We start from the raw sequence: 22,794 nt of genomic DNA, 5'->3' as shown, positions 1-22,794 counted from the left end.
GGCCCCGGATCCTCTCTGACCTTCCCACTGGGGTGGCCACTGGGCATATCCAGGGCCACCAAGGCCCGCTCAATGGGGAGGGTGCCATCTGTGCCGTTCACTGGGCTCTGGGTGATGCCATTTGGAAATGTTTTGAATATAAGCGTGTGTCTGTGAGTGTGTGTGTGTGTGTATGTGTGTGTTTCTGGGAGTGTGTGAGTATGTGTTTGTGTGTGTGAGTGTTTCTGTGAGTATGTGAATATGCATGTCTGTGTGTGTGAGTCTCTGTGTGTGTCTGTCTGTCTGTGAGTGTATATGTGTGTGTGTGTGTGTGTGAGTGTGTGTGAGTGTCTGTGTGTGTGTGTAAGTGTGAGTTATCTGTGAGTGTGTGTCTGTGTGTGTGTATGTGTGAGTGTGTGAGTGTATCTATGTATGTCTGTGTGAATGTGTGTCTGTATGTGTGAGTGTGTATATGTGTGAGTGTGTGTGAGTCTCTATTGTGTCTCTGTGTGTGAGTGCCTATATGTGTCTGTGTGTGAGTGTGTATATGTCTGTGTGAGTGTGTGTGTGAGTGTCTATGTGTATCTGTGTATGTGAGTGAATGTGTGAATATGAGTGTGCATAAAGGGAGGGAAAAGGGGACTACCCTGTAGATGCTGCAATGGCCTTGACATATGAAGAATTTGTTAAAATTACAATTCAGAAGTGGGAAGGATGACAGATTCCTCCAGGCTTGTTAAAATCCGTGGCTTTAAACTGAGAAAGACAAATCTCACATGATCTCACTTATTTGTGGAATCGAGCGAACAAAATGAATTCACTAACAAAGTAAGACCTGACTTCAATGTGGGGTTGGGGGCCAGAACTTAGATCAACCAAAGAACTTAATGTACTTACTAGAGGCCCAGTGCATGGAATTCGTGCATGGGGAGAGGGGAGGGTGTCCTTCAGCCCAGCCTGCACCCTCTCCAATCTGGGACCTAGTGGAACATCCCTCTCACAATCCAGGACTGCTGACTCCCAACTGCTCACCTGCCTGCCTTCCTGATTGCCCCTAACCGCTTCTGCCTGCCAGCCTGATCACCCCTTAACCTCTCCCTTGCCATCCTGATTGATGTCTAACTGCTTCCCTGCCAGCCTATTTGCCCCTAACTGCCCTCCCCTGCAGGCCTGGTCACCCCTAACTGCCCTCCCCTGTAGGCCTGGTCCTCCCCAATTACCTTCCCTGCAGATCCAGTTGCCCCTAACTTCCCTTCTCTGCAGGCCTGGTCACCCTTAACTGCCCTCCCCTGCAGGCTTGATTGCCCCCAACTATCCTCCCTTGCAGGCCTAATAGTCCACAACTGCCCTCCCCTGCGCGCCTGATCGCCCACAACTGCCCTCCCTTGCAGGCCTGGTCCCTCCCAACTGCCCTCCCCTGCTGGCCATCTTGTGGCGACCATCTTGTGTTCACATAGGGCAGCCATCTTGTGTGTTGGGGTGATGGTCAATTTTCATATTACTCTTTTATTAGATAGAATATGCATAGCCCATGGTGAAGACCTGGGATGGGGCAGGGGCTGGGAAGGGGGAAATATGGGAGGCATCTGTAATACTATCAACAATAAAAATATATTTTTAAAACCTAAAAAAGAAAAAAATAAGGAAAAAACACACCCATGGCTTTAATTGTCCATCCATTCATCCATCTGCCCACCCACCCTCCCGCCCTCCCCCTCCCTCCTCCGTCCATTTAGGATGGACGGTTGGCAGGAACCCTCCCCTCACGCTCCGTGCCCCTGAGAAGATCTGACAGAGCATAAAGGGGACCGTCCTCTGTTGGGACTCCTCCTAACAGATGTTTTCTTCTTTTGTTTTCGTGAATGACAGTAAAAGAAATAGAAACTCATCTTCACGTGACAGCCCTGGGGGACATGATGTGAGAGTGTGGCTGTCAGGGTTTTAAAAATCGGCAGCATTCCCTGATGCAGTGATGTGGTCAGAGCAGGGAGCCACTGAGGCAGAGAGAAAACATGTGGTCAGAGCAGGGAGCCACTGAGGCAGTGAGAAAACATGTGGTCAGAGCAGGGAGCCACTGAAAACATGCAGGCTTCTCTGGAGAAGGGGAGCCTGGTCCCAGCCCGGGAAATTAAACCCATCACTTACTGAGCCGCTGCTGGCGCTTCTGGCCCTGCTGCTTGGGCTGTGGGAGCCGCCGAGCCACGGCCGACAGCTCTGATTGAATGTCCGCATTAAGCTGCCAGGAGCAGTTCTGCAGAGTCTGCAGCTCCCGGGCCCATGTTAGTGTTGACGCCTCATCTCTACAAATAATCACATTGTGAGGCAGCCCCAAAGGCGGGGGCAGCCAGCCCGAGGCCCTGAGCTCCCCAGGGGGCTGCTGCTGCTGCTGCTTCTGCTCAGCTCAGGCAGGCGCAGGTGTGGGCCGGCTGCGGGTCCGCGTGGTCCTGTGAAGTGAGGCGAAGAAGCCAAGCCATCGCCTCATCTTTCTTGTTTCCTCTCAACCTGATGCTGGAGGAGGTCTCCAGACAAGAATAATGCTAGCGTGCTGGATGTCTTACTCCCAAACCATCTGTCCGGGGCCTAAGGAGAGACCCGGGCCGCCGGGAGCAGGTGCTCCTGCGCGTTTACGTCTGCTTTCCAAGGGGTCTGAAGAGCTCTCTTCCTGCCTCCAGCCCTGCACCCTGCAACGCCCGCGGCCCCCTGCCCCCAATGCAGCTGGGACATTGCCCACCCTGTTGTGGAGCTGAGACTGGCTTGTGAGATGTCAAAGGGAGGTGAGCTCGGAGCTGAGCAGCCTGGACTTCCGGGGTGGAGAGTGGACAGTCACAGTGAGCGTTTGCAGCACCGAGTGACCAGGGGAACCGAGAATAGGTGACCCGCAGCTGGGTTTAGTGGACTCTAGAGCCCAGAAGCTGCATGGTGATGGTGGTGACAGACAGACTCGGGACTGGGAGTCAGGCACTGGGCCTCGGGGACATGCATGTTGTGTCCAATTCCAGTTTTTTGGGAACGATGTGTACCCGACTGGTCTTCCGGTAACCAATGGGCGCCACCGGTCCATTCTCACAGATTTACAGGAGCATTTACATTGCTGATCACAAAAGTGATTCATGCTCAACTGAGACTATATACTTCCCTCTCATCCTAAGCCCCACCGTATGACCAGGAGTTTAAAATGGGAAGCATTTCCTGGGCTGCAAACGGGAAAGAGAGCCATTGAGGAGTTTCTGTAGGAAGCAGGCCACAGCACATTAGCTCATTTTGTCTCCTTTTCCAGCACCTAAGCCTCTTAGGACTTTTCTGTAATTGCACTGGCCGGTGCTTCCGAACAGTGCTCAGTACGTAGTGATGGAGGGCTCTCTTAATGTGATGGCGGCCCTAATGGAACCTGACAGGCTGAGCATTACCCGGCGCTGAGGAAGGCCTTGGATACAGTCGCTAAGCCAAGAAAACCACCCCTCCATTCCTCTTCTAAGTGTTAAGAGAAAGGATGATTATTGAATTTTGTCACTTGCCTTTTTGTCATTTTTAAAAGATAATATATGGCTTTTCTCCTTTGACCTAGTTTTATAGTGAATAATATTAATAAGACATTTTCTAAGACTATGAAGGGGTTTGTTTAGAGCAGTGGGTGGCAAATGCGTTAGTCAACAGAGCCAAATATCAACTGTACAATTGAAATTTCTTTTGAGAGCCAAATTTTTTAAACTTAAACTTCTTCTAATGCACTTCTTCAAAATAGACTTGCCCAGGTCGTGGTATTTTGTGGAAGAGCCACATTCAAGGGGCCAAAGGGCCGCATGTGGCTCTTGAGCCACAGTTTGCCAACCACTGGTTTAGAGGGTCCCATTTATTGTACATCCAGTACAAGCTGTCTGGCGGAGAGCTGTGTGCAATGTTATAAGGCTTAGTAAAGAGTATCCAGCTAGAAGTTAAAACCATGGAAGCAGAGCCCTTTGCAAAATGTGAAAATTAAAACAATCTTCTAAATAATCCAAGGTCCAAAGATGAAGTCTCCAGGAAAATTAGAAAGTATTTTGAACCAATGAAATTACAGCATATCAAAATTTGTAGAAGCCAGATAAAGAAATGCTTGAAATAAAATTTATCTTGTGGAATTCTACTAAACATTTAAAGAAGAAATAATACTGATGTTTGAAAAATAGAAGAAGAAAGAATACTTTCTAACTTACTGGTGAGATTAGCATTACCTTGATACTAAAACCAGACAAAAACAATATAATTATAGATAAATCTCCCATAAAAAAGTAGAAATTTCCAACAATGTCCTAGCAAATCCAATCCAGAACTATGTAGAAAGAACAATGATCTGCAACTAAATGAGTTTTCTCCTGGGGAATGCAAAGCTGGCTCAATAATCAAAACCCCATCAGTGTAATCACCATGTTAATAATTTAAAGAAAGAAAAACCACAAGAACATATGAATTGATGCAGAAAAGGCATTTGACAAAATTTAATATCCATTTTGATGAACATTCCCAGAACAGTACAAATAGAAGGGAACTTCCTTGACCTGATGAAGGACATCTACAAAAAACAAAACAAAATAAAAAACCCAAAGTAAACAAAACTAACATACTTAGTAGTGAAAGGCTGGATGCTTTCTTCATAAGCTATGGAGCAAGACAAAGATGTCTAATCTGTTCAACATCATACCAGCACACCTCGCCAGTACAATGACAAGAAAAAGAAATAAGAGATTGGGAAATACAGATTGGGTAGGAAAATCAAACATAGTTGTCTATGTTTAAATTCACAAGAATCTATACACACACACACACACACACAAAAAAAAAAAAAAATACCACCAAAACAAACCTTTTAGAGCTAAGTGACTTTAGATAGATTGCAGGATATAAGGTCAACACACACAAAAAAATATCAATTTTATTTTGATATACTAACAATTAGAAACCAAAAATTTAAAAAACGCCATTTACTTTAACTCTAAAAATTTGAAATACTTAAATATAAATCTAAAAATAATATGTCTAGGATTTGTATGCTAAATATTACAAAACATTTAAAGATATCAAAGAATACCGAAAGAATGGAAAGACTCAGCATAGTTAAAGATGCTAATTCTTACAGATTGATCCATAGACTTAATGACATTCTAATTAAAATCTCAGCAGAATTCTTGGTTGATATGGACAAAGTGAATCTAAAATTTACACTGAGTGGCCAGATTATTATGATCTCTAAATGCATAATAATCTGGCCACTTAGTCTGTACTGAGTGCATGAATTCATGCATGGGTGGAGTCCAGCCAGCTTGGCCAGGGGGAGGGGACATGAGTGGTTGGCTGGCTTGCCTGCTGGTCGAACTCCTGGTTGAGGGGACAATTTGGATATTAGCCTTTTATTATATAGGATATACACTGAGTGGCCAGATTATTATGTGTTCAGAAATCATAATAATCTGGGCACCTTCCCACGCTGCCCAGAGGCCCCGAATGGTTGGGGTGGTGCAGAACTCCTGCGTTGTTGCCATGGCAACAATGCAAGCATCCTTCCAGCACTGGCCGCTCGGTGCCTGTGTATGCATATTAACCTGCCTCCTTTGTTGAGTTAATTTGAATACTCACTCCTGATTGGCTGGTGGGCATCTTGAAGGTACAGTCAATTAGCATGTTTCTCTTTTATTAGTGTAGATAGCCAAGATATGGAAGCAACCTAAGTGCCCATAGTAGATGAGTGGAATACTACTCAACTATAAAAAAAAAAAGGATAAAATCTTGCCATTTATGACACATGGGTGGACATAGAGGATATTGTGCTAAGTGAAATGTCAGACACAGAAAGACAAATACCATATGATTTCACTTGGAGGTCGCATCTAAAATACAAATGAAGAAACAAAACAGAAACAAACTACAGTGAAACCTTGGTTCTTGAACTTAATTTGTTCCAGAAGGCTGTTCAAGAAGTGGTTTGTTTGAAAACCTGAGTCATTTTTCCTATAAGAATAATGTAAATTGAATTCACCCATTTAATCTATAAATAAACACTTCTTGTCCTAAATGCATGACATCATCCACCACTAGCCTTAAAGGAACCACTCTACATTCCTTCAAGGCCATCTCACAGGTCAGCATGCGCATCTGCTGTCACTGGCTCACTGCTCTTCCTTTATCCAAATCAACAACAGGTGTTCTCCTCCTCACCTGCCTTTGGTCATGGCTTCTTTCACACTCCCTGTAACATCAGCACTCCGAAGGCCTCTTCCTGTTTTCCCCAGCAACAAAGGCTTTCTCTCCTTGGTTTGTTGCCTGGGACACTTTTTGTCGTGCTGCGAGTCAGCCTGAAAGGGAGGTCAGGAAACCGAGTTTGGTTAGAAAACGGAGACATTTTTTTTGTGGACAGCTTGGTGGAGAACTGAATTGTTCGAGATGGGAGACGTTTGAGAAACAAGGCTTGACTATAATAGATACAGAGGGCAAACTGACGGTGGCCAGACTGGAGGGGGTTGGGGGATTGTATAAAAAATGTGAAGGGATTAAGAGGTACAAAGTGGCAGTTACAATGCAGTCTGATGTGGACAGCACAGTGTGGGGAACATAGTCAATAACATTATAATAAATAGCTACTCATAGTGCCGGGTGGGAACTGGGAATATTGAGGGCAACACTTGGTAAAGTGTATGAGTGTCTAACTATGCCATACACCGGAAACTAATATAAAATATACTGAATGTCAGAAAGGAGCTCTTCGGAGAAACCAAGATGGCGGCATAGGTAAACACCTAACTGCAGCCTCACACAACAATTTCAAAAAATACAACTAAAATATACAACTAAAATACAAAATGGACATTATTCAGAACTATAGGAAAGTTGACTGACTGGAAATTCTACAACTAGAAGAAAAGAGAAAACCAAGAGGAAAATCAGAGGAGCTGTAAAAGCCTAAGGTATGGAGACACGGTGCGCGCCAGGAGAGGGCGGAGCCGGAGAGGAAGGGGAGGCTCAGTGCCTGGCTGGTGTTCCCAAGTGGCATTCCCAGAAGAAGAGAGAGAGCAAGATACCGAAAACATACTGGGCTGTGCTGAACCCCAGTTCTGACAGCACTGAACCCCAGTTCTGGGCGAGACCCTGGTGAACCAGACACATAAGGAGGGAGTCTGGGCTGTAAGGCAGAAACTCAGGGGAGTGGCAAAAGGCAGTCCCCGAGGCATGCACATTGTGCGCAGAGGACAGACTGTTGACTGCTGCTGGATTGCCCTAGCGGGAAGGACACAAAAGCTCCAGACTGCTCTGAACCCCACTTCCAACCCCACTTCCAACTGCACTGAACCCCAGTTCCAGGGTCATTGGGGGAGAGCCTAGACTGTTTGGTAGTGGGCGAAACTCAAGGGCACCTTTCTCTCAGAGGTGCTTGCAGCGAGTACTGAAGGACACTGAGGAACACTGAAACTCAGGAACCGCATAGGGCGGGGCTGACGGAAGCCAAAGCTGTAGGCTCCACCCTGCCCCATCCAAGCTGAGCAGAGAGACTTTTGCAGTTCTCCAAATCTAGTCAAATAAGGCATAGACACAGCTGATCCTCACAGCCAATTGGCCTGGAGGTCAGTTCCTCCCAGTGATACCAACAACAATCAAGACTTAACTACAACAAGGCTGTACACACAGTCCACAAAAGGGGACACCAAGATTGTCCACTTCAGGTAACTGGGAGGCTGACCCACTGAACCATATAGGACACCTTAGCACACAAAGCCACCCTACCAACTGAGGGAAGCAGCGAAAATGCTGAGACAAGGAAACACATCACAAACAAAAGAAATGGAGGACAAGAAGTGACTGGATATAGAATTCAAAACCAGGCTTATAAGGTTTTTCAAGAATTTCCTAGAAAAGGCTGATAAAATAAACGAGACCTATGAGGATATGAAAAGGGATCAACTAGAAATAAAGAATACATGTCTGAAATAAAAAATATTATACAGAGTCTTAAAAACAGAATGGAAGATTGCAAGAATCAAATCAAAGATTTGGAACAGAAAGAGCCAGAGGACACACCTCCGCAGAAGCAAGAAGACAAGAGAACCCAGAAAGTTGAAGATAGTGTAAGAAACCTCTGGGACAATTTCAAGTGAAGCAACATCAGAATTATGGGAGTCCCAGAAGAAGAGAGAGAGAGCAAGATACCAAAAACATACTGGAAGAAATAGTGACAGAAAACTTCCCCCACCTGGCGAAAAAATAGACTTACAAGTCCAGGAAATGCACAGCACCCCAAACAAAAGGAATCCAAAGAGGACCACACCAAGACACATCATAATTAAAATCCCAAGAGCAAAAGACAAAGAGAGAATCTTACAAGCAGCAAGAGAAAAGCAGGTAGTTACCTATAAAGGAGCACCCATACGATTGTCAGCTGATTTCTCAACAGAAACCACACAGGCCAGATGGGAATAGCAAGAAATATTTAAGGTGATGAATAGCAAGAACCTACAGCCAAAAATACTCTACCCAGCAAATCTATCATTCAGAATCAAAGGCCAGATAAAGAGCTTCACAAATAAAAAAAAAAGCTAAAGGAGTTCATCACCGCCAAACCAGAATTATATGAATTGCTGAAGGGGGTTCTTTAGGAAGAGGAAGAAAATAAAGATAAAAATTATAAACAACAAATACATAACTATCAACAAGTGAGCCGAAACCGGTTTGGCTCAGTGGATAGAGCGTCGGCCTGTGGACTGAAAGGTCCCAGGTTCGATTCCAGTCAAGGGCATGTACCTTGCTCATGGGCACATCCCTAGTAAGGGGTGTGCAAGAGGCAGCTGATCGATGATTCTCTCTCATCGATGTTTCTAACTCTCTATCCCTCTCTTTCTCTCTGTAAAAAATCAATAAAATATATTTAAAAAAAAAACAAGTAAAACTAAAAACCAAGGGAATTAAAAAACCTGATGAACAATATTAACTGGTGAATATAATAGAATCAGAGGTATGGAAGGGGAGTGAACTGACGAGTCTCGGGGAAAATGGGCGAGGGGGGTGTGGGAAGAGACTGAACATAAACTGTGCACCTAGGGATGAGGACCATGAGGGGTGGGGAAAGGGCAGAGGGTGGGGTGGGAACCTGGTAGAGGGGAGCAATGGAGGCAAGGAAAAAAATGAGGAACATTTGTAATAATATGAGCAATAAAGATTTATTAAAAAAATAAAATATACTGAATGTCAACTGTAGTTTGAAAATAAAGGATGACTGGGCTGCCCAGAGGAAGTGCTGGGCAGGCGGGGCTTCCTTTGGCTGGATTGGAATGGAGAGGGGCCAGGATGAGGATGGATTTACCACGTTTGGCTGCAGGTCGTCTGTCATTCTCATGCTGCCTCTTCCAAACTCATTTGTGTCAGGATCACATCGGAGGGGCACTCTTCAGTCCTGAGATGTATCGTGACAGTTATACACTGAGATCTAAAGTCCCAAAGGAGAAAGGAAGCCGCCATTGTTAAGCCTCTGCCATGTGCTTCACATTCTACCTTAACCCTGATAATCAGGGTAACCATACAATTTACCCTCCAAACTGGGGCTCCTGAGAGTAAAAGAACAGCAGATACAGATGGAGGCTGTTATCCCGGACAGGCCGGTGTGTGGCCGGCCAGCGGCCTCTGAGGTGGGTGTGGTTTTATCGCATTTTGGAGGCAGGGCCACGAGGCTCAGAGAAGTTCGAAGATCACCTTTAGTGATATTAATGTAAAAATCCATTAAAACCTGTAAAGGATTTTTGTGAGTTTTTTTGAGCCAAACTATGGACACAGTCCAGGAAGCAGAACCTCAACAGATTGAGATAATGCTCCAGAGAAGGGTGGTTTCTCATCTATTTTTATACATTGCAATCAAAGAAGGTACATAGGTGGGTTACATGAAATTCATTGGTGATAGACTAGAGAGGTGGGAGAAAGCAAAGCTGGGGAAACCCCTGGGATTGGATAAAAGGTAAAATGATAGACACATGCTTAGGTGGGGACAGGCACAATTACATGATTACAATCAAGGAATTGGTGGTCTCTGTCCTGGGGCCCAGGCACATCAGGTTGTGCCCCAAGGAGTCTGAAAAAAGGGAAGTTACCCAGACATTTCAAGGGTATGTTATCATAGATGCAAAAAGACAGATAGGCTCAGTTAAGGTAAAGGTTGACCTTGTCAGTGAAGATACCGGCCCTGACTGTGCAGCTTCCGACCGGATAGATGTGTCCTCCTGGCTCCCAGCCACTGGCAGGGCGAGGCCTCTTGGAAGGCCCAGGAGAGGAGGCTGTGTTCTAGGGCAGCGATTTTCAACCTTTCTGTCCCACGGCATATGAACCAGCTACTAATATTCTGCAGCTCACCAAACATACTACATAGTTTGTGCCTACCTGACAAAAAATAGGTGTAATTTTGATTCTTTCACACCGGCTGGCTATTGTTACATTGGCTGATGTCACTTTTTTATGTGACAGTCTAAGAGAAAAGAGGGCAGTGGCCCCGGCGAAGCTGTCAGATATTGCGGGTGTTCAACATTCTGTGGCCACTGGCGGAGATCCTGCTCTGTGGGGAGATTGCACGGCATCCTAAGAAATTGTACCAGGTCTGCCCTGTGCCTACTGTGTGCTCCGTGCATGAGCATCACCGGGGTCTTGTTAGAGAAGCAGAAGAGCAGGTCACTCCGGACTTACTGAATGGGAGTCTGTCAGAGGCGGAACGGGGGTGAGGGGGGTCGGGGGGGGGGGTGGGAATTCATGCTGGGGTTTGAAAAACTCTCCCGGAAGGGCTCAAAGGCAAAGGTCAGATGCATATTCTCAGGAAGAGAAACCACTGCTTCATATCAGTTCATTCAGAAATGGTTAAATCTCCTAATAAAAATGGACACATGTAGTGCAGGAAGGCAGTGAGTAATAATAAAATAATGAAATAAAATGATGAAATAACTTGCATGTATTGACTATTCCCTAGGCCCCAGATTCTGAGCCAAACATGTATATTCTTTATCTGATTGTACTCTTCTAACAACCAATGAGTGGTGCATTACCTCCATTTTATCAGTCAAGAAGCTGAGTTCAGGGATGTGAAGAAATGGTAGGGAAGATGCAGATTCTGGCATCCTGCAGCCCTGAATCCACACACTGTATAAACTGGCTCCTGTGCCATTAGCGATTAACGTAATGTTGCATAAATTTGGTTTTATGCCTTCCTTGGGGACAGGATCAACATCGTATGTTGTCCCTTTTGTCCCCTGTGCCTAGCAGAATGACTATACACAGTAGGTACTTGCTATGGAACTGAATCAAAGGAAACAGTTTGCTCCCGGTGCAGGAATGAGATGAAAGATTGGGGGGTACTGAGACTGAATTGAGAAAGTGGTGTCATTTCTGGAATGACAGGCTCCAGGTAGGAGGTAGCTGATGGGTGGAAGCACAGGATGCAGGAAGGAACGGGGTGCTTTACCCCCTCCTGTGCAAAATTCTGATTTAATGTGTTATTGCACTTTTGGGACAGTTATAAACAGTGTTGAATCATGGCAGTGGTCATGGATATCTGTCTCATTCCTGAGCTTAAGGGATTGCATTTATCATGAACTGTGGTGCGATTATTTCAGATAGCGTTTATTCTGTGAATGAAGTCAGCTATTTCTAGCTAACTGCAGCAATCTGTGGTTTTCCCATTTGCCCTGTAGCTATGATGTCTATTTTAACAGTAGGTTTTCTAAGATTGAACCATCTTTGCATTCTTGCTAAGAGTCATTATATTGTATATTAGCCTTCTGGTAGGTCGCTTAATTCAACCCAATATATTAGTTTGGATTTTTCTCTCTTAAGTGAGATGGTTGGCGCTGTATCCTTAAGATCTGTACAACTCATTTCCATTTTCTCATCTCCTTCCCTTGGTGACTAATGCGCTTCTTCCTGTTCCTCCAGCCTGATGTTGTATTCCACCTTAATGTGACCAGCACCTGTTCCTACCCTCTGTTCCTTCCCTGCTCCTATAGCCTTCTTTATGCAGTGCTCTTGATTGAGGGTTGGGCCAATACCTTTCCAGCCTCCTCTCTGTGGACTGTTTGAGTTCTGGGTACGGGTGCTGCCTGGATGATGGGTGTATCTTGGCTTAGTGGACAACTCTTTCTCTCCTAGCTCTTTCTTTTTGACTTGAGTAAAATACTACTAACATAACATACTACTAAAAAATGGCATTTAGTACCTTCATAGTGTGCACATAGCCGTCCTTTCTGTCTAGATCCAAGAAATTTTTATCGCCTGTAAAGGAGACCACACACCCATTCAGTAGTCACTCACCATTCTCCCCCGACCCTCAGCCCCTGGCAACTGCTAGTCTGCTTTCTGTGTATGAGAATGAGCTGTTCAGGATGTTTCATATCCGTGGACTCATACAACACGTGACCCTTTGTGTCAGGCTGCACACGTGTTTATAGCAGCCCTGTTCCCAAAGGCCAAAGGTGGGAACAGCCGAATGTGGTCAGCGGAGGAGTGGTGAGCTGGTGGTCCGTCCATACCACGGGCTGTTAGTCAGCGGAAGGACAGCCCTGCTGCTGCAGCATGGACAAGCTTTGAGAACGTGGTGCTAACTGGAAAATGCCCACCTTCCCGTGGCCTCTGTGGAAACACACTCAGAGAGGGGACAACCAGTCTTAGGGGTGGAGGGGGAGAGTGGAGAGAGTCAGCAATCCATTTTACCAATGCAGAGCAGAGCCCTATCTCATCAGCGCACCTCGCTTCGCGTGCGTTTTATTTTAATGAAATAAGATCCATTAAGGGAGTGTGGTGCCAAGAGCCCCCCACAGGCTCTACAGCCACTGCCCATTGGTGCTTAAACGTTCTGGGCGCTGACAGTCCTCATGCTGAGAGTGCTTTCTTTCTTTCCAGTCAGAGATGCTAAAAACCTTGTCCCCATGGACCCCAATGGCCTGTCAGATCCCTACGTGAAGCTGAAACTCATTCCGGACCCAAAAAGTGAGAGCAAGCAGAAGACCAAGACCATCAAGTGCTCCCTCAACCCCGAGTGGAATGAGACATTCAGATTGTAAGTTGAAATAATTGCAGCCCAGCTTGGGGAGTGGCCCCGGAGATGGGGAGTTCCTCTCCCAGCTGTTCCCTCCCTCCCTCCCTCCTTCCCTCCCCCATTTCTTCTCCTACTCTTTTCTTCCTCCTTTTTTCCCCTTCCATCTGCATTTTTGCATTGCAAGCCAAGTAGACATTGAGCCCACTTTTTTAATAGAGTTGAGAATGTCTGTGGTGTGGGGAGTGGGTGGCATATAAAATTGTGTGATGCGTTGCTAGGTGAAGGCAAGTTGTGGGAAGCTCAGGGTCTCGCAAACCCGTAGGGTGTGGTGCTAACCTCTCTAGGGCTGGGCACTCCTGCTAGCTTCCACGGAGGGTCTTCCCTGGCCGGTGCTCCGAGAACCCGGGATCGTTTATCGCCACGCCTGGGCCAATAAGTGATATTGGCCTATGCTTACTGAGCACATACTATGTATAACAAGCACCGTATAAGTGACCTGGCTCCGTTGGCCATTTCAGCCCATTTTACCAAAGGAGCTTACAGAATGTGCCCCAAGTCCCACAGCAAACAGCGGGGGGAGAGTCAGCCTTTGACAGTGACTTGAGAGGCTGCGGGTTCAAAGCATGATTCCTTGAGGGTAGCCTCGTCCCCTCCTTCCTCTCTCAAAGCCAGTCTCGGGGCCCATCTCCGCCTCAGCCAGGGAGAGGCCTCAGAATATGCATTCCCCCCAGACCAGCACCTATGAGACTCTCCAGCCATTTCCCCAGCCTCTCCTATAACCCATATGTGTGCTAACACCCACACAATTACACAACGACACTATGTTTCTTTTTAAAAAAATATATTTTATTGATTTTTCACAGAGAGGAAGGGAGAGGGATAGAGAATTTGAAACATTGATCAGCTGCTTCCTGCACACCTCCCACTGGGGATGTGCCCGCAACCAAGGTACATGCCCTTGACCAGAATCGAACCCGGGACCCTTCAGTCCGCAGGCCGATGCTCTATCCACTGAGCCAAACTGGTCAGGGTGACACTGTATTCCTTATAGTGACTCTGTCCACAGGTTTCCAACCACCACGAGCCCTGGTGAGACAGAGGGAGGCAGAGGAGTCGCTGGGACTGCGCCTCCCAGTGCGCAAGCCTCCCTGAGTCACAGGCTGTCAGACAGAGGAAGGCCTTCCTCACCGGGGTGGAAACGGATAGGTTTCTTCCAACTGCTTGTAATCTTCAATAGGGCCCCCTGCGGGCCTTGCCCTTCTGCACGTTTCATCTGCGTGCGAGGTCACCGCCGCCGGCACTGACCCCCTGTCTCTCTCTGCAGCCAGCTGAAGGAATCGGACAAAGACAGGAGGCTGTCCGTGGAGATCTGGGACTGGGACCTGACCAGCCGGAACGACTTCATGGGCTCGCTGTCGTTCGGGATCTCGGAGCTGCAGAAGGCGGGGGTGGACGGCTGGTAAGGAGGGTTGCTGTGGGAGCTGTGGGGCAGCCGGGCCCGTCAGACGTGGGCCGCACTGCCGCCCTTTCCTCCTGCCAGTGCAGTCCCGGCGCAGAGTCAGAGTGGAGGCTGGAGATTGGACTGGCCTCACAGATGTGTTTTATTTGGTCCTCGTGCTGAAAAGAAAGAAAAAGAATTAATTGCCAATATTTTAAAAGTCAAGACTTCCCATAAAAATCTGGACGTAGGTCTTGAAAAACCAGGAAAATCTGGGCACACTGGGCCCAATCCAATGAGAACAGTTGAAGCATTAATGTCCCCTTAGACAGGATTCAGTATTTGCCACAGTCCCCACCACTCCCTATTGTCTTATACCAGCCCCACTTCACACAATTATGTGACCAAACTGGCCCCATGGCTGCTACAGCAGCCCTCACAATTTACCCCCCAGATGTGCGCAACCACGGCCAGACCTGGACCCCTTTAAGAAGTCTCCTTCCCAGGACTGGGGCCACGCCTGAGACTCGCTGGCCGGGCAGTAGCATGTCTCTTTCGGCTGGGTTTTTGCCTGGTCCCTTCCTAAGGCAAAAGCTCCTTGCCAGTATTCCCAACAAGGAGGCTGGGCAGCCTCCGGGCAGCCAGCTGTCTGGGTGAAGGCGCCCAGGCAGACGGTCCCACGTGGGCTGTCAGGGTGGGAGAGTGGTAGCCACAGCTCTGGCTTCTGGACGAGAAACCCTCGCATTTCTGAGTGGCCTGGGGCCTTTTCTGTTACCAGTGAAAGTCAATCAAACTCAAACTGGTTTAGCAAGAAAGGGAACCCATCCCAGGACCCGCTTGCAAATGCCTTGTTTCTCCTCCTTCCGGCCAGGGCTTCCTCAGACTCTGTAGGCACTGGGTGTCTGTCTGTCTGTCATGGGAGGCATGTGAGTGGACAGACGTGCTCCACGGAGCTGGTTCCAGAGGGGTAGGCCTTGAGGAGGAAATCAGAGAACGGTCATGGTGTGAGTAGACAAGCCAAGAGGACAGAGCCCAGGCAAACAAGAAAAGAAAATGATCAGGAGCCTTAAAGCACAAATGGTTAGAACACGATTCTCATGAGGAGACTTTGTCAGGGCTCCCCTAGCTCACAGGGAACCCGGAGGCGGAGCCGCTGGCCCGGGGTGTGTGTGGGTAGGAGGAAGGCTGACATGACCGGGAGTTGGAGGAATCGGCCGCTGAGCAGCAGTGAGCTGCTGCACCGAGGCTGGGCGGCAGAGCAGCTGGGGGCTCCGGCGGCAGAGCAGCTGCCTGGCCGCCAGTCCGTCTGAGTCCGGTTCTCCTCGGCTCCTCATCTTGTTTACACTGTCTCCTCACCTCCTCCTGGGTCCCAGAGTTTCGTCTGTGTTATTGTTGTTTTCCCCCAAACAATCGGCTCTGGGGTTTGTGTATCAAGTCTGCGTTTCTTTTCCCCCTTCCTGTAGGTTTGTTTTGTGGCCTTTGAATTTCAGCTGAACACTTTGCTAATGTAAATATTTTTCCTCTCTTAACCTCTTCTGTGCTTTAAAAACAATGAACAGCCCTAACCTGTTTGGCTCAGTGAATAGAGTGTCGGCCTACAGACTGAAGGGTCTCAGGTTCAACTCTGGTCAAGGGCATGTACCTTGGTTGCGGGCACATCCCCAGTAGGAGGTGAGCAGGAGGCAGCTCATCAATGTTTCTCTCTCATCGATGTTTCTAACTCTCTATCCCTCTCCCTTCCTCTCTGTAAAAACCAATAAAATATATTTAAAAAGTTAAAAATTAAAACAACGATTGGGCTCTGGAGGGAAGGGACTTCCTCCCAGTGCTGGCACGTTGCGTTCTAGCTGTCGCTGCTTCCGCTGGTGTGCAGGTGCCGTGTTCATTTCCTTCCAGCTGCTCCCACAGGAGCCCTCTCCGCCTGGGCAGACCCCAGTGCCCCCTGGGACTCCTGATGGTACCGCACCCACACAGGCCAGGTTTCTCCCACACCCACACCTTTCACCACAGGAAGCGCCCATGGCTTCTTGCCGTATCCAAATGCCAGCGTCCCACCGGCTGGGCTTTGGGGCCACTCTTCGGTAAAACAAGGGTGACTTGGTTAGGAGCCCTGGGTCACTGGGACAGCTGCTCTGTCACTAGGACGGCCGCTAAGTGACTGGTGAAGGCCTCGCTGGAGGCAGGGCTGGCACAGCTGGGCTGCCGCTCGCCCACTGCTTTAACGAGGAGGTGGCACGGCGCCGAGCCTTCATTCTACCGTCTGCGTAGACTTGGCACCATTGAGTGGATATGGTTATGTTTTTACAGTCCCTGGTCCTTGAAATCAGTGACATTGGCCTCATTTCTAAGAGAGATCAAGCGTCCTTTCAAAGTGAATTTATTATTAAAAAAAGAAATAATTTAGTGAAAATGATTAGTTGATAATATCCAGGTTTATTGAAATCCACGAAGGTGAGCAAAGTTTGCCAACCCCCCTCCATGCCTCTTCCTCCGACTTTGTGCAGGTTTCCAGAAGCCCTGCTGTGTCAGGGCACCCTTCTGACTTCTGGAAGACACGGTGCTCTCTCTGTTTGTTTTCCGTTTGGAGTCAGTGGGAACTCTGAAGGGGAGATTGAATATGAAATGTGGAGGCCCGGCTGGCGCCTCCGCCTGGAATTACCAAGCCGGATGCTAGAAGCTGCCTGGGATGGTCTGTGGACGGAGAGGAAGACTGCTGGGTTAGGAGGCCTCCTTCGGGAGAGGCACTGCGGATCTTCCCTTACTGACTGGGTGCCTGTGCCCTTTTCCCTCCCCGTCTCCTCTCACCAACTGGGGGACGCCTCTTGGTGGTCAGGGAAACGGGAGCATCGGGTTTACTTAATGACGTCACTATCAGTGATGGCGATGACGGTGTCTGTTACTGAACACGTGCCAAGTGCCAGGACTTGGCTCATTTTTCGTGCGTCATCATGTCTTGCCTTCACAATGATCCTACGAGGAAGAGGCTTTTATTCCATTTAAAGATGAGAAAAGCCAAGACTCTGAGGGCCTAACCAGCTGACCCAAGGGGTCCTGGAGACAAAGGCAGGGGTGGGATTCGGACAGAGACGGGGTCCAACTCCAGGACTGGTGCCCCTAGCCACAGAGGGAGTCTAATCTTTGGGTGCAGTCATCGTGTGCCCCGTGCCAGGACAGCGTGCTGCAGCATGCGTGAAAGGAGAGGGCGTCAGTGCCGGGAGAGGGATGGGAATGTGGCACAGAGCTTCAGAGCTCTTCCAGAACAGAAATCCCCCAATGGGCAAAGAGTAGTGCCAACTTGCTGTATTGAGTGATATAACTAAGACAGTTGTGGGGGGAGAGAACGAGAGTATGTTACATCCTGTAAGCACAGAATGTACATTTTCTGGTGTTCATAGAATAGTTACAAAAATAAAAATATAGAGCATACCTGGCTACACACACAAACACACACACAGACACACACACAGAGACACAGACACACACACACAGACACACACACAGAGACACAGACACACACACACACACACACAGAGACACAGACACACACAGAGAGATACAGACCACACACACACACAGAGACACAGACACACACACACAGAGACACACGCACAGAGACACACACACATACAGACCACACACATACACAGACACATACACACACACACATACACACACACACACGTACACACGCACACCCCAGGACAAACCCCTCAGCATGCTGGAGTAGAGCTTTCCCAGGCCGCCTCCCCTGCTCTGCGATGGACATGGCTGCGCAGTCACGGATGTGTCCTGGCCCTGTCTGCCCGCAGGTTTAAGCTGCTGAGCCAGGAGGAGGGCGAGTACTTCAACGTGCCCGTGCCGCCGGAAGGAGGCGAAGGCAACGAGGAGCTGCGGCAGAAGTTTGAGGTGAGCGGCCCCTGCCTGACCCGGGGAGCCAGGGGGCCGCCCCATGCTGTCTGTCCCGTTCCTGGCGCTGTTCCCGGCGGCTTTCCCCCACGCCAGGCCTTGCCATGGTGTCACCCAGAAAACTGCTCTTCACCCTCCAGGGCCTCCGTTAAACGCTCCTGCCTCGGGAGGCCACCTGCCTCCCTGTGTTCCTTTGGTTTAGACTTTTCCGGGAAGTGCTCGCCACTGCCAGGCATTCTGGGGTGTGTTCGGCCCCGGGTGATGGTGACGCAGCGGCAGAGCAGTGGCGTGTTTTAGAGGCTGAGCCGGGAGGCTTGCGGAGGGACAGAGTCTGGGTTGGGTGTTGGGAGGTGGTGCTGCCGTGTGGAAAATGGAACTGACTGTGCTGGGGGCTCCATGAAATGCCTGTGGGCATATCTTCCAAAGCACCCAAACCCTGACCTTGGTCCTGACCTTGGGCTCTAGTGCTGGCTCTGCTTCTGCCTCCGACAAACCCCTTTCCTTCTGCGGGGCCCAGTAGACCCCGAGAGCACCTGGGTGTAGATACATCCCAGTTTCACAGAGAAAGCGTTTTGGGAAGATGGGCTTGAGTCCTTTCATTCTTTGCGCACTGAGGGTTTTTAAAGTTGTTCCGTGAGGGAAAACATGATTTTGTTCATGTTTACCAATTTTAGATAAGTGTTGACAGCCTACTGACTAAAAAAATGTACAGCATAGCTAGAAAAATAGGTCGCCACCACTGCTATCCATCAGAAACCTCACAAGCAAACGAAAAAACGCAGCCAGGGAACGTCCTTTGGACGAGAGGCCCTGGCACTTTGGGGACGTGGAGGGACGTCAGCTTGTCTGGGGCATGGGGGCCGCGTCCCTGAGGAAACAGCAGCGGGAGCTACCAAGTAAAGAGGGAGCACACCGTGCAGAGGGGCAGCACGTGCAAAGGCCCTGTGGCGGGGCGGGGCGGGGCAGCCGCTACCTGAGGCCGACCACCAGGCACTGTGGGAGGGCAGGGAGAGCCGGAGGTGAGCTCAGGCAGGGCTGCGGAGAGGGGCAGGTCCAGAAGGGCTGTGCTGGCCTTAGCAAGGAGTTTGCCTTTTATTTCAGGAGCCGTTAGTTTTCCCCTGAATCTGACAGAAATAGCACTGGAGTGTTGACCCATCTCTTGAGCCTGTGCCCTCCGCACAACCTGGCCTGTGGGGGCAGTCCTGACCCAGTGGGTTATCCTCTCCTGGAAACAAGTGGGATGAGCTCGCTGGCCTTGAGCCTAAGCTGAACTTGGTAACTGGGGTCATTCCCGTACACTTGGGTCAAGGCCAGAGGAGCGATGGGCGGACTTTCCACCCAGCAGAGCTGAGAACTGGACACAGTCTGATAAGAGCAGTCCTTGCAGAGACCATTGCTCTCTCCTTCCCTCACCTGAAGATGAGTCCATTTGCTGCTGTTAAGATGTATTATTACTGGGGTGACAGAACACTAGGGCAGCATTTCCTTGAGTAAAATGAAGTCGCCATTTTGCAAGATGATGTCTGCTGTCTTCAGGCGGAAGGAACCCAAGGAACACGTTCCGACGTGAGCAGAACACGTGCCGGGCCAGTTCCCGCTTGAAGGACGGATGTTTCGTCCACGGCTCCCGGCAGGAGCCCGCGCGCTGTGGCTGCCGGGTTATCATCACTGGGGCCAGAGCTGTTGCCTAAAATGTGTTTCTGACAGATTAGAAGGTGTCCTCAGACACACACAGGAGTTTCAGCCGACCTTGAACTTGAGAAATGTAATCCCTGTGCAATAACCAGTTAGCACCAGAATGACTCGGACATTATTTTCAGGTCTCTGATCTGGAAATTCCGAGTGATGGTAAAGTCAAGCTGCTGGAGTTGGGGTAACAGAACGTCACAGCTGGGTGTGTGGGGTGCAGCGACCACATGTGGTCCATTTCAGAAGGTCGGAGTGGGCTCTGGGTGGCCTTTCTTCTGATTGTGGGCTTGCCAATGGGCCAGGGAAAGGAAGGCACCACTTTGGGTGCTCAGAATGGGTTTTCTGGGGTTTTTCTAAATAATCTCTTAGAGCTTTTAGATTTAAACATGCGGACTGTGTGCCGTGTATTATTTTAAGAGCTTTAGATACATTAACTCATTGAGTTTACTCCTCATGACCATTTTGAATGGTAGATGCCATCCCCAACCTCATGTTCCTTTCCCCAATGAGGCCCAGAGGTTCTGCCACCTTCTCACACCCCCACTGCTCACTGCCCACCTCACGACCCCCAGCAGGGACTGTAAGGACTAGAGGCCTTCTCACACCCCCACTGCTCACTGCCTGCCCCGGGGGCCCCAGCAGGGACAGTAAGGGCTGAGCGAAGGCAGTTTCTCTGGAGGGGGGCCCAGAGGCATACAGAGCAGGGGGGCAGAGATGTGCGGGAAGCAGGGGCCGAGTGCACATGCTATCAGCCAGGTACGCTGTGGGCCACCGGGGTTTGTCTGCTGGGAACTGGAGGCGTGCTCAGGTTCCCAGTGGAGGGGCAGGAAGCTGAAGTGTCCACCCGCTCCCTTCCATTCGCAGCTGAGGGCTGCTTCCGGGGAGTAACTCGCCAGCACTTCCCACTCGCCCTGCCAGTGGGCTGTGTGCTCATGCACCGGGGAGAGGAGTGACCCACTGGGCCCTGCAGGACACCTGGGCCGCCTCCGGCAGCGGAGCCATTCTGTACCAGGGGTTCAGAGCCAGGCTGCTTGGCTTTGAGCCCCAATTCTGCCCCTACCTTGCTGAGGGCTGTAGACAAGTTACTTGATATCTCTGAGCTTTTGACTCTTCAGCTGTCAACTGGGGCCTTGGCACTTCTTGCCTCATAGGCTGCGGGAGGGTTGGCTGAGATAACACGTTTAGAATGGCATCTGGCGTGTCACAGCACTCAGATGTCAGCTTCCCCGTTGGAATAAAGCTCGCCCAGAGTGCTCCGGGCTCGGGAAGGGCTGTGTGTGGGTCAGAGCATCTACAGGGCCTTCTGCCTCCACAGCTGGGTCCGGGGCCGGCGGAGCTCCTTGTAGGGGTGGGGGTGGCCGAGCAGCCAGCTTACACCAGGACAGGCTTCAGTCACCCGAAAGGAGCCCGGAAGCTGCCGAAGCGCCTTCACTCTCCCCTGTGCGGCCGTAAACAGCACTAACTCAGTCCTCGCTCCGAGTGCTTCCAGTGCTCCCTTTCCTCGTGAGCGCCGAGTTCCAGGCCTCTGAGCCACAGACGTGAAAAGGCAGCCTTAGTGCACCTAAGATTTATGCATTTCCCTCTATCCACCTCAACCTTTAAGACATTAAAACGAAAAAATGGTGGATGTTTTGTCAGCATGACAAGCAGAATGTTAGTGGAACCACCTGTAAAGAAGCCCTACACCTGGCAGTTTTAAGGCTCGAAGGAAGGGGGAATCTCGCTGACTGAAATCAGACTAGCCACCTCTTCCCCGCTTCCACTCACACACCAAAGTTTCCCCTCCTCCCCTTCCCATCTCACTGAAAAGCGCCACCACCTCCCAGGCGCTCCACACAGAAGTGGAGCTGTCCTTCACACCTGACCTCTCTCACCCGGTCCCTGTCCAGCCCTGAGAAGTCTGTCTCCCACGTCTTTCCCTCCACACTGCAACACCGAGTCAGGCCCGCCATTTCTCACGTGACGACTGCAGTCACTTCTTAAAGGTTTCAAACTGGCCTCCTCTGAGTCCCTTCCCTAAACTCAGAGTGCTCTCCCCAGGGCCCTGTAAAATCCTGCTGTGCTCACATCAGCTCAGACTTCTTGATGGTGTGCAAGGCTTTCTCAGCTCCTGGCTGCCTCCCAGGCCACGTCTGCCTTGCCTTCAGTGCTCCAGCCAGATTTTAGTCCTTTGAATGTGTCTTGTTGTTGGCTCAGTAAAGGCATTCTGCTGCTGACTCCAAATTCTTTACCTGGATAACTCCTAAATACATTTTGTGCAGCGGACCCAATTCCTGCTGGGATGCAAATTCTTTGAGCATCTGTATCTGCTTTGCTCCCTGATGGAGCCTTGGAATCTAGGGCAATACCTGGCATGTAGCAGGCCCTCAAGTATTCCTTAAGAGTGAATGAATCTTCCCTGATAGTAAACCCCATGGAAAGCTTTTTGTTGCCTCTTTGTCTAATAAAGACAAGTGAGTAATGCAACAATAATAATGTCTACCATCCGCCGGGACCGGTTTGGCTAAAGTGGATAGAGCGTCGGCCTGGGGTCTGGGGGGTCCCGGGTTCGATTCCGGTCAAGGGCATGTACCTTGGTTGCGGGCGCATCCCCAGTGGGGGGTGTGCAGGAGGCGGCTGATTGATGATTCTCTCTCATCGATGTTTCTAGCTCTCTATCCCTCTCTCTTCCTCTCTGTGAAAAATCAATAAAATATATTAAAATAATAATAATAATAATAATGTCTACCATCCATTGAGCATCTATAAAGTGACAGGA

General features: G+C 49.4%; 1 protein-coding gene across 3 annotated transcripts in view; it reads left to right on the top strand.

Moving 5' to 3' along the window:
- PRKCB (protein kinase C beta) overlaps positions 1 to 22,794 on the top strand; it is a 266,693-nt gene that overhangs the window by 190,477 nt on the left and 53,422 nt on the right. For all 3 annotated transcript variants that reach the window (XR_014794935.1, XM_084882730.1, XM_084882729.1), the window contains exons 6-8: positions 12,868 to 13,024; positions 14,328 to 14,462; positions 18,251 to 18,347. Coding sequence is in view for 2 of the 3 variants with exons in the window: in XM_084882730.1 (XP_084738856.1) it covers positions 12,868 to 13,024; positions 14,328 to 14,462; positions 18,251 to 18,347 (389 nt within the window). In the remaining variant the exon portion in view is untranslated. The remainder of the gene's footprint in view (positions 1 to 12,867; positions 13,025 to 14,327; positions 14,463 to 18,250; positions 18,348 to 22,794) is intronic.

Source organism: Pipistrellus hanaki (genome assembly GCF_964339955.1).
Source record: "Pipistrellus hanaki genome assembly, chromosome: 4".
NCBI classification, from domain to species: domain Eukaryota; kingdom Metazoa; phylum Chordata; class Mammalia; order Chiroptera; family Vespertilionidae; genus Pipistrellus; species Pipistrellus hanaki.
Note: the sequence above shows the minus strand (reverse complement) of the source record. Positions and strands in the feature narration are given on the sequence as shown.